Source organism: Podarcis liolepis (genome assembly GCF_965112155.1).
Source record: "Podarcis liolepis genome assembly, chromosome: 8".
Taxonomy (NCBI): domain Eukaryota; kingdom Metazoa; phylum Chordata; class Lepidosauria; order Squamata; family Lacertidae; genus Podarcis; species Podarcis liolepis.
In genome coordinates this window covers 37,272,668-37,284,685 of record NC_139560.1, presented here as the reverse complement: position 1 = coordinate 37,284,685, position 12,018 = coordinate 37,272,668, and the positions used below count along the sequence as shown (strand labels likewise).

The following is a 12,018-nucleotide window of genomic DNA, read 5'->3' as shown; positions in this document are numbered from 1 at the left end:
TTAATGGATACTCTGCTTCTGCTGAGAACATTAAGGTGAAGAGAATAAATGCCTTGGGTGAATCTTGAAATCTTTCATTATGCATGTCATTCTATTTTTGTAATGCTATAATGCTGAAATGTTTCTGTGGCAGGCAACTGAGTTGTGGTAATTGCATATTCCACTCATATATGTTTTGTAAGCAGAGCAGCACGTACTTGTCTAAAATGAGGTATTTCAAACGTGATTGAAATAGGACTTTTCTACTACTAAGGGTAGTAAATAAGCCCCCACAAAAGGGGAGGGGAGAGTATGTCTAGAGTAAGTCTTCAAATTTCCAGTAAGGATCATATAACATAAACTGAAAATAATCAGAAGCTTAGGATTTATTACAAGGGTGCAAGAAAGTACAAAATGTAACACGTAAACACAAAACTATTCTACTGTACTTGGCTGTTTGGTCATTTCTCTCTCTTCCTGTGTCTCTTTCCTGCCTAGATTTAGTATTGCTCAGACTAATAAATGGTACAGTAAGATCAGTCATATCATTGCCTATTTGGACCCGTATAAATTTGTCAAATTCAAAGCCAGGATCCAAAGATCTATTCATCTAGTTCACAGCACATTGATGCATGCTAAACAGCTTTGTGATGTGGCAACGAGGAGTGAGTAGCTGTTGTTTAAAGAAAAAGGTGAAGCCAAGAATCCTAGTGACTGAACTCAAGGCCTTTCATAAGCCTAAAGTAGCTTTATAGAACCTGGTTTATAGAACATACCGGCTTGTCTGGGCAGTGGATAATGACTGAAAGTGAATAGGGAAAATATTTCCAGCTCACATACATGGAGCTGCCTCATATCAAATTGCTGGTTTATTAGCTTCGTACACAGACTGACAGTGGCTTTTGAGTCCTTCCCACTTAAGCATGGAGATGTCAGGGACTGAACCTGGGGCCTTCTCTATCATTGAGTCATAAAACCATAGAACTGTAGAGTTGAAAGGGACCCCCAAGGGTCATCTAGTCCAACCCCCTACAATGCAGGAATCTCAGCTAGAGCAAAGTCCTTTTCCTTATTCCTCAATGCTCCAATCTGTGGGTCTTGGGTTAATAGAACCAACAGGAACAGATAGGCCAAGCAAAGTCAATAAGCTATTGGGAGTTGTCAGGGTTGCAAGTTGGAAGTCTTTGGTTGTGTTTATGTTTGGTCGCCCATATCAAAACTGCTGCCTGCCACATCTCCCTGTCTGTATAGTAGTCTAAGGAACCAGTGCTGCATCTGCAGCCCTGCCATTCACAGGTGGATGGCAGGACAACCAGGCCTGATGTTGTTGTGCGGCAACAGTGGGACCAGCTTTGGATCGAGTGGACCCTGCACCGGCTCTCATAACACCCTGTTTCAAGACTTTCTACTTGCGCCTGCCAGTGAGGAACTGGCCAGTGGGTCTGCCATCCATTGCCAGGAGGTCAGCTGAGCCAGGAGAGTTGGGCAGAACTACTCCTCTGCCTAATCCACCCCCTGGACTTGTTGGGATGGTGGTGGTTGGATCACCATGTTAAGCTCTACACAACTAGGCTGGCAATTGGACACTCATTGATATTTCTGTTTGTGCTGGGCCCTTTTTGGAGCAACAATGCCTTCACCTCTATGACATGTTTCCATGCATTCTTTAGCTCTGACTATTGGCTTGTTCCCTTTCCTCTGGAATCCCTGGTGCAACTCCTGCTCCTGGTTTGTGGCTCCTGGCTGAACTTTGAGTGTTGTATATGGCTCTGTTATGGCATAAGCACATGCAACATGAGCCATAGTCTCCCTGGTAACCTGTGATTCAATGGAACTGCCAACACTTCATTTCAGATCTCCTTTCACCAAGGAGTAGTAACTAGTTACCTTTTCACAAGCTATTTTATGCCTTAACATTGCAGGTCCTATTACATGACCCATGGTGAAAGTAAAGCCAGAGAAAGCAGGGCACATAAATTAAATACCTGCCTTCATTTTAATTCTTTTTATATATGCTAAAAGCAAACAACAGGTGGCTCATCTTGCCAAACATTACGGCTGTACCATAGATCATTTAAATACGCCTCAAAATCATGAATCTTGCAGAATGGGATGGCTTGACATGTTGTTTTCAGTCTCCACTCTTCATCTGTACATTGTGGGTGCTTGCTTGATGAGAATGCTTGTTTGAACTGGATGAAATAAAACAAATGACCAAGATCCGAAGAACTGAGCAACTACCTCTATATGCTGAAGAATGAACTACAGGCAACTCCCCATTTACACAGGAGTTACCTTCCAAGGCACCATGTGTTTAAGTGAAATTGCATATATTTCGAGCACCACTGAAAATATCTGCAAACACTCCATTCTGCCCCCGCCACTCCCCACCCTTGCCCTACTCCACCCCTTTTTCAGATGTTTTTGTGATTTTTTGGGTCACTTCTGGATTTGGTATGATGCACATATGCATAGTCATACACATATTGAAGACACATAAATAGGGGGTTGCCTGTATTCGCTAAATAGTTTTAATTGATTGTTGTTGTTGTTGTTGTTGTTGTTGTTGTTGTAACTGACCCCGGGACTTCACGGTGAAGGGCAGGTAAGAATACTGACATTCCAGGATCCTTTTCTCATTGTGGCCAACCAGCTTCCTATGGGAAGCTAGCAGGATATTTGTGCAACAGCAATCTCCCTACTTTGCTCCGCAGCAATTAGTATTCAAAGGCACAGTGTTTAGTGCTGGTCTTTCATAGGTAGTAGTTCTCCATCAAATGAATGCAGAGGGCAGGGGAAAGGAGGCCCAAAGAAACTGAAGCTGGCGAAAAGACTAAGCAGGTTAAGGATGCAGACCAACGAATAAAGCTAAAGCACGTGTGAATTCTAGATTTTTTTCTCTTGATGTACTCACTCAGAATTAAGATTGAAATGCCATTCCAGTTGGCTTCTACATGTGGAATCATGGGGTACCATCTTATCCTTCACCCCAGGCAGCAAAATGTATTATACTGGGCCTGCTCTCTCTTCTTCCAACATATACTAACTTTTCTTAAGAAATGTATGTGGTGATCCAGAAATGAGATGTCTATATCAGTACTTTGGATCAAATTCTCCACTGTATAGTCTCTATAACACAAACCCACAGAAAAAAATAGGTTTGTATTTATTCAGAAGGCAGGATATAGAGCTACAACTCAATCAGTTCTTTTCTATAAAGAACATCAGTAAAGAACAGGAATATAAGTGAAAAGGGGAACCTAGCAAGAGACATTGCCTTAACATTTCTGAAATGTGAGCTCTCTTGCTCAGTGTGTGTGTGTGTGTGTGTGTGTGTGTGTGTGTGTGTGTTCTCCGAAGTATCCTTCACTGAGTGATATTAAATGATTTCCTAAGTTGAGCCCTAACTGCTATTTTTTCCTATTACTCTTGAGTGAAACAGATTTAATAGCAAATTGGATAGAACCTACTATTTGCAAAATAAATCCAGAACATTAATTCTACATCAAGAGAATTCAACATTTCATTTCGTTTGTTTAGCATGTTCCACTGTAAGGGTCAAAAGGATCTAATGTAGACATGCTATATTTTCAAGTGCATTGTGAGGCAGGCAGAGAGGGAGAGAGACAGGATGCTCAATATCATTTATCAAAGAATGAAAAGAGCAGCAAACAGAGACCCATCCAGTGGAAGGTCACAGCCAATAACATTTCTGCAAATAGAAAGGGGCTGCAGAAGCATCAAATGCAAATTACTGTTTGCTGGAGAATTTTAATGGAGTTCTACGTCACATTATAAAATGTTTAATTGTAACCCCCTTTTTAATAACACCATCTGATTAAATGAAAAGATGCCCTGCTGATGGCAATTACAATCTGTCAAATAGCATATTTATTTACAGTTTAGTTTCTAAAGCTGCAAGATAAAAAGGGAACTCTCTTCAGCTTGTCAACGAACTATAATTATTGTGTATCCTTCTGTCAGTTTGCTACATAAAACTTTTGGTCCTAAAATGGATCTAATTATATCTACAGCAACAATTTTATAAATGTTTGGTTTCTCTTTTCCTTCAACCTCTATGGAATCTCTGTTAAGAGGCGAATAAAGCACCATATTGCATTAACATCAGGCATTTCTTAGATTATTTCATGATATTTTGCAGCAAGGTTTGGGAGAGACAATCAGATGGGTGGGTTTTTTTTCAGTTTTCAAAAACTGAAGAGATATTGCATCTACATATCCTTCCTAATATTGCTGCTTGAATGAAGTGAATATTATCTAGGCAGTATCATCCCATATTACCCAGTTGTACTCCTCCATTACTGAATGAGAAACTGTGAGTGTGTATATACCTGCACATGCGTGTATTTTTGAGGAGGCAACTTTGTTCATTACTTTTTGGTGGGTTGAGAGAGAGAGAGAGAGAGAGAGAGAGAGAGAGAGAGTAGACTTTCTATGGACTCCATGAGGAGGGACATCAGTATTTTCTTTTTTCATATAGTGTTATCTCAGCATAGAGAAATAGCTTCCGAATAAAGCCATCTGGGGTAGACAGTTAAACTGGGAATTATATATTATATATAGAAAGTGCCTATATATAAAGCGCATTATATATAGAAAGTGCCTTTTGTATCATTTGGTGGTTTTGGTAGTATTTTTAGGGTGCAGTCCTATACACCCTTATCTGTAAACACACATATCTGGAGATACATTCCACTGAAATCAGTTGAGCTTCATTCAGAATAGATATGTATAGGGTTGTGCCATTGGCAGAAATTAAGTCTAAGTATGGTCAATTGAATTCTCTCTCACATGTTATTCGCATTATCCTTGTGCAACTATTTTTTTGCTCCCTCTATCTACGGCTACCCTCTATCACTCTGTTAAAGTTTAGACTATAAGCTTTGTGTGTGCAACTCAGTAATGTTCTAGTTCTGGAAGAATACACAGATGGGTCACAGCAAGTTCTGCATGTGGGAAATTGCAGTCAAACATAACTATGTATGAGTACTAGTTAGTGTATGATGGGGTACCTAGACTCGGCTAGGTCACATGCCCTCTTCTCTGATGAGGCACGAAGCGAAGCCTTCTCTTCCTGTTCCTTCTCTCTCCCCACTATGTCAATGACAAAGGAAGACGTATCTAAGCAAAATCCAAGCTTAGATCACTTGTTTGAAACTATCTTTATTTTCTACCCAAGTGTATTCTGCCTGTGTTCTCTTTGCTGCTGCTTGGATAAATGCATTAATCTGCCTTTGGAATGTTTTGTAAGTAAAGCTTTTAAAACTTACTTTACAGTGTGTGGTCCTGTTCATGCTAAGAGGGGTAGAAAGAGGGGAGTGCTGTTTGCAAGACTAAATGAGATAAAAGTGTCTAACAAACTATATTCCTAATGTTATACTTCTGCTTGACTTTAAACTCTGCTACTGGGTGCTCTCCCCTGCTGCGGAGTTCAGCCTGTGTTTAGCCCTGTGCTTTGAATCTAGGCACACAGCTGATTATTTTGTTATTTACCCCACACATTTGGGTCACAGGGATTCTGTTTTCTCTCACACTGCAAGCCCTGGTTTTCAGCATGACACAGCAATCAAATGTAATCAGCCAACACCAGGTGAAGGTATAAAGCACTCAGAGTTCAGCTCACACTTATGTGACACACAGATTCACTTCACATGAAGTGGTGGAAGATGAGAGAGAGAGAGAGAGAGAGAGAGAGAGAGAGAGAGAGAGAGAGATGGTCAGAAGTTTTTGATGTGTTAAAGGGAAAGTGGTACTGAGAAGGGAGAAAGTTAAAAATCCTTCTGAGTACATGCAAGCTGAGATCCACAAGTAACTTGAGCTTAGCTTAAACTATAAAAAATGCTGCTGTCATTACAGACAGCTGGCTTTTCTTACATAAGGTTCACTACCACCAGTTACAAAAAAATAAACATGTTACATGATACAGAAAAATAAAGTAGAGGTGTTCCATTTCCTCCAGTGTTTTGTAAGATGCTTTCTTTAGTCCTCTCATGAAAATAAAAAATAGGCTTCAGCTATTGGTGCAGAAATGTTATATAACAGTTTGCAGCCTTTATTGCAGCCAATATGATGGAACGCTAATGCTGTGATATTGAGTTTTTGTATGAAGAAACTGAATCCCTATAATATTTATTTTATTTTAAATAAATGATTTTGTTATTCTGAATCTGGTAACTTTATCTGACTTTGGTGTTCTATAGATTTTTTAAAAATCTAATAACATTCTGACATATTGAAAATTTTATATAAAATAAATTAATGCAAACATTTAAGAATATTTCAGAAATGGAAACAACAATGGTCCTCTTTGAAAGTGGTATTATTCAATATGTCATTCTTTCCTGTAAGCAGTAAATTGGAAATGCTACAGTGAAAGCATTTGAATGTATTGATATGCTGCATTTGCTACAAACTCATAGAAACATTTCTACTTTAGTTTCATGTGTCCTCTGTTCTACCTATTGATGTAATCATTGTCAAAACACTTGTTCAGTAGCCTTTAGAATGCAAAGGGAGCTTTGAATATATGCTAAGCTAGATAATAAACCCGCATTATCCCAGCTTTTGTTGCTAGTACAAAAAAGAGCATTTCAGAAATAAATCCATCACTTTTACTGCCTTTTACTGTCTTTTTTCACTTTAAACTTCACAATTTAAAAATTTAAACCACTCAGATAAAGTGAAATCCATCTTATCTTTTCCTTCTTTAGTTTCCAAAATATGTCATAATGTTGAAAGAATATGTGCTCTATTTTAACTGCCATGCAGATAATAGACCTTTAAAAGAACATAGATGTTCTTTGGTACAAAAAAAAATTAACCTTGGTTTCTTACTTTACAATAAAAAAAACCCCAATCCAACCTTTTCCAAAACAACCATTGTCAGTGAATGAGGTCTTATCTCAATACAATCTAGTAAGTGCTATATTGAATTGATTTGGACTGATGAGCTCCCAAGAACGAGCTCAGACTGCTAAAGAAAAAGGAAAGGTGTGATGGATGATGGATTCGGGACCTAGGTGGGGAAAATGAGGTTTAATTTTAGGCAGTATAAAAGAATTTTAAGATATAGAAGGAGCACTTGCTGAAGAGGTCAGCTAGGTCATTGGGGACTGTAAAGAAAAAGTGTGGAAGAAAAAAGTTCCGCCGCAAGTTTGGCCAGGATACAAGAAAAAGAGTAGTGACGGAATTGGGGCTATAATAGTTATTACGACTCAGTAGTTGGCAGCTAATTGCCTACTTCATCTCTGGATTCCCCCACCCCGCATAATTAATCACATGATGTGGGGCACACAAACCACTTGAATGGCAATGCCCATCAACTTTTTTTGGGGGGGTGCTCAATTATTTTATTGGGGGGGGCAAAGGAACCTTGGCCCCTAGGAGTTGGCTCCATACAGTTTTGTGTGTTATAATTGGAAAGGAAGTTGCTTGTGTGAGTCGCTGATGATTCTGCCTGTACCCTTTCCCGTAATATCTGTCACTAGTTCCAGGGGGCTAGTCCCTATCTCCACTGCTTGATTCCTGCCTGGATGACATTCTCGTTGATGTCCACTGGCTGAGACTGAGGTTTTAGCCTTCTGAGAAGTGTTAAGGAAGGGCTCTGATGAACACAGAGAAAGAATGAATTAAACAAAGACTTTGCTGTTCTACATTTTATTTACTGTGCACCGCCTAGAGATTGACTTAATATGAATGATTTGATCCATTTCCTAAAATAAATAAATACCCTGTGATGAAATAACGATGACAACACATAATTCAAGGGAAAACAAACTATTTGAGTCTTATTAAATCATTTTTCTCCCCTTGAGTTTTGAGTTTCTCTCTGCCCGGCCTACTTTAAGATCTCAAAAGAAGGTTGGCTACTTGCATCCCTTGGCCTCGCTCTCCTTTCCCTTGCTCCAGTTGCTCAGTGCAATGATCTATAAGCTCTCAAAGTGCTATTGTTCCCATTTCTTTGCAAGAATCAGATATGAAGCTTCAATACTTAAGGGAACACTCAGCTTCCAAACTCTAACTTCAGTACAGAAGAGGTCATATCCATGAAGCACTGCTGGAGCACTTTGTTGAAGTGTCAGATGCTTACCCTTACCTTCTCTGGGTACTTTTACTTTTTTATTGTTAAGACCCTCCATATAATTCAGATCGCTTTCCTTTATGTAAAGCTGGGGTAGTTTATTTTATCTGTAAGTTGAAACTGAAGCAAATTTGAAGTAGTTCCCAAAATTACTAAAAACAACCTTTCACCCAGTAGAATAGAAGGACTATGGTCAAGCTCTGACCTCAAAAGAGAACAGAAAATTCAATGGACTGTCTAGTCCTCAACTATTTTCCAATACTGGAATGAACAACACAACACGTGTGATAATAAGAAGCAAGAAAAAGCAGGGCCAGCTGTGGATTTCTTGCCATGGGTACAAATGTGATCTACGGTTTTCTACTGTAGATAACTACTTTGGACCATATCCAGTCAAACTGAAAGAACTCTACTTGTGTCTCAATGTAGGTTTAAATCTAAGCAGGTGATGTAACCAAAAATTTTACAAGCCTGGTTTGGAAACTATAAATATTTCCAGCTCACAATGCTTAGCTTAATTATAAATCAAATACATTTACCTTCAAAGGTTCCACTATGAAGCCTAAACCAGGATTTTCCCTCCCTCTCTCCCTTGTGTTACAGGTACCAGGAAGCCTAAGGAATAGCTCTCTACCATATACCCAGTATATTTGAGGGAAGGAGTGGGAGGCCTGATATTTGGGCCTGATTCTGCTCATCAGGAGAGCAACACACCCTAAATGTTTTTGGACTCAGGAAGAGAAACAAATATTTTCTGATTCGAGTCTAATTCTTAACTGAATCAAGAAGAGTTCACCAGCCACTAGCTCAAACCACTGCATATCAGACATAATCTATTAAGAAAGCTACATATGCAAACCACAAAACAGTACTAGATGCTTAAATCCAATTACAGAAGGATATAAGGGCACTTGAAAAATTGCTTTGAAAAATATGTAGATAAAAGTCTTACCACCGACAGTGAATTTGAAAGCAGTGTTCCATCTTGGCCAAGCATATTGGAGACTGTGATTTCAGGTAGGTCCATGTTTTGTGGATGGAATGGAAGCAGGCCATTATGGTTGATCGGGTGACACAGTGAAGGATAACCAGATTCTGTGTCATTCAAATGTACCAGTGAATGGTCAGGTAATGAAGGTGGAGTGATGGGAGGTATGTTAAAATCTTCACTTTCTAGACTTGGGCCAGGAAAAGACTGTGGAAAGATGAAAAGCAGAGTTTCAGTTAAAATGTCATGAACCCTAAGCCTTAAGATAGGGTTATCCTCAAGATAGGCAGCAGATAAATAAAAACACCGCAAACTTTAAACAAAATGACCATATTCCCTTTTCAAATCCTATAGAGTATTAAGCAGTCATTTCTGCATTGGAAGAGAGACCATTTTAAACACCCTTACACTGTAATAAAGCAATTGCACTACTGTGTGTAGAATAAAAATTGCCTCAAAGGCATAAAACCTTTGATATTTTCACAGCTTCCATTAGATAGAAAACCCCCTCCCCAGCAGCTGAATTCAAGGGCCCCATTACAATTTTCTCAGAGTCTTGATCAGGTTGAATACCTTTTTCATGGGAACTTTGGAAGTGGAATGCAATTTATGAAATTAACATTGGATCAAAAAGACGTCATAAGATTCCTTGCCACTCAAGAACAAAAATAATAGAAGGGGGGGGAGAAATATTGTGCTTCAATGTTACTCTAAGGTGTACAAGAGAAGAATACATTCATTCTGCTATACTAGAAGAACCAAATTAACCTAGAAACAGAATGTAAGTCTGTTTCTGATACAGTTACATGGGTATCTACAAGTAGATTCAGCTCTATGCACAGTTGTGGATGCAAATGTTAACCTTACACACATATACAACAATCAAGACTGTTAGTGATATCAACTTGGTCACCCAGGGCCTACAATCTGTGAACCGCCCTGATGATGAAGGGTGGCATATAAATCAATCAAACAAACAAACAAACAAACAAACAAACAAACAGTTTTGGGAGTGAATGTGAATGGTGTTGACAGTACTACCCATTGTCCACCCAACAAATTAATGGTGCTGACAGCTCCTACCATCTGTTTGGAGCAGTAGCTCTCATGACTTTCAGTCCAACAACAGAAACTGGAGGCAGCCTGGATCCATGTACAAAGTACTGCTTCCATGCCTGCATTATCCAGCTGGATCAAGTTGTATATTTGTAACCACATTCCAAATTACAATTATTATTATTTTTACATACAAATTAATGTAAAGTCATCCACCTAAACGATAATTTGATTGCATACGTTTTTTTTTCTTCTTTTCTTCCTGCTGGCTGGTGGTGTTAATTAGGCAGATGGTAAATATCCAACAGAAGCAGAGTAATAATTTTCTAAATAACAGTGAACCAACTGAATTATGCTGGATGTCAGCAAGACAAAGGAAAACTCGTTTCTTTTCTTCTTCAAGTGTTCAGAATTATGCTGTGTTTGTTTTCATCAGCACAAAGTCTTGTAAGTGTATTCTTATAACTGAACTATTTTGTGAAAGGGGCTTGTGCATGAGAAAGAGAGTTGGGTAAGACAGTAGCCTTTGAAACTGTTGTAGCAGCATTAGAACACCTGAAATTATTCTCCCTTCAGGAGCATGTTTACTGAAGCACTGTTTAAAGCAGGCTTCCTCAACCTCGGCCCTCCAGGTGTTTTTGGCCTACAACTCCCATGATCCCTAGCTAGCAGGACCAGTGGCCAGGGATGATGGGAATTGTAGTCTCTAAACATCTGGGGGGCCGAGGTTGAGGAAGCCTGGTTTAAAGCCACAGCAACGTGGCTTATAATGCGCAAGTATTCCTGAATGACTAGAAGAACATATACAGGTATAATTTGCTTTCTCCTTTAATTCTATCTCCTTTCAATCTCTTGCTTCCAATCTGCCTACTTTGTTTCTATTCTGGCCATATTGTGGCCAAGGGGAAACTGCAATGGGCAATGCACTCCAATACCCCACAGAGGGTTGTTGTTATAATTGCTCTACTTTACTAGCTTAGAAGGAAATATGACTTAGATCAGGGGTTAGCAAGCTTTTTCACCAGGGGGGCAGTCCACTGTCCCTCAGACCTTGGGGGGGGGAGAGACTATATTTTGGAGGGGGGAAATGAACGAATTTCTGTGCCACACTAATAATAATAATAATAATAATAATAATAATAATAATAATAATAATAATTTATTACTTGTACCCCGCCCATCTGGCTGGGTTTCCCCAGCCACTCTGGGCGGCTTCCATAGAAACCAAAAATACACTAAAATATCACAGATTAAAAACTTCCCTGAACAGGGCTGCCTTAAGATGTCTTCTGAATGTCACGTAGTTATTTATCGCTTTGACATCTGATGGGAGGGCGTTCCACAGGGCGGGCGCCACTACCGAGAAGGGCCTCTGCCTGGTTCCCTGTAGCTTTGCTTCTCGCAATGAGGGAACCGCCAGAAGGCCCTCAGCGTCCGGGCAGAACAATGGGGGTGGAGACGCTCCTTCAGGTATACTGGACCGAGGCCGTTTAGGGCTTTAAAGGTCAACACCAGCACTTTGAATTGTGCTTGGAAACGTACTGGGAGCCAATGTAGGTCTTTCAAGACCAGTGTTATGTGGTCTTGGCGGCTGCCCCCCAGTCACCAGTCTAGCTGCCGCATTCTGGATTAGTTGTAGTTTCCGAGTCACCTTCAAAGGTAGCCCCATGTAGAGCGCATTGCAGTAGTCCAAGCGGGAGATAACTAGAACATGCACCACTCTGGCGAGACATTCCGCGGGCAGGTAGGGTCTCAGCCTGCGTACCAGGTGGAGTTGGTAGACAGCTGCCCTGGATACAGAATTGACCTGCGCCTCCATGGACAGCTGTGAGTCCAAAATGACTCCCAGGCTGCGCACCTGGTCCTTCAGGGGCACAGTTACCCAGAGATGCAT

The 12,018-nt window shown here is 40.0% G+C and overlaps 1 protein-coding gene across 3 annotated transcripts in view; it reads right to left on the bottom strand.

Annotated features, from left to right (window-relative positions):
• TOX (thymocyte selection associated high mobility group box) overlaps positions 1 to 12,018 on the bottom strand; it is a 189,340-nt gene that overhangs the window by 62,398 nt on the left and 114,924 nt on the right. For all 3 annotated transcript variants that reach the window (XM_083517924.1, XM_083517925.1, XM_083517926.1), the window contains exon 3: positions 9,033 to 9,275. In XM_083517924.1, the coding sequence (XP_083374050.1) occupies positions 9,033 to 9,275 (243 nt within the window). The remainder of the gene's footprint in view (positions 1 to 9,032; positions 9,276 to 12,018) is intronic.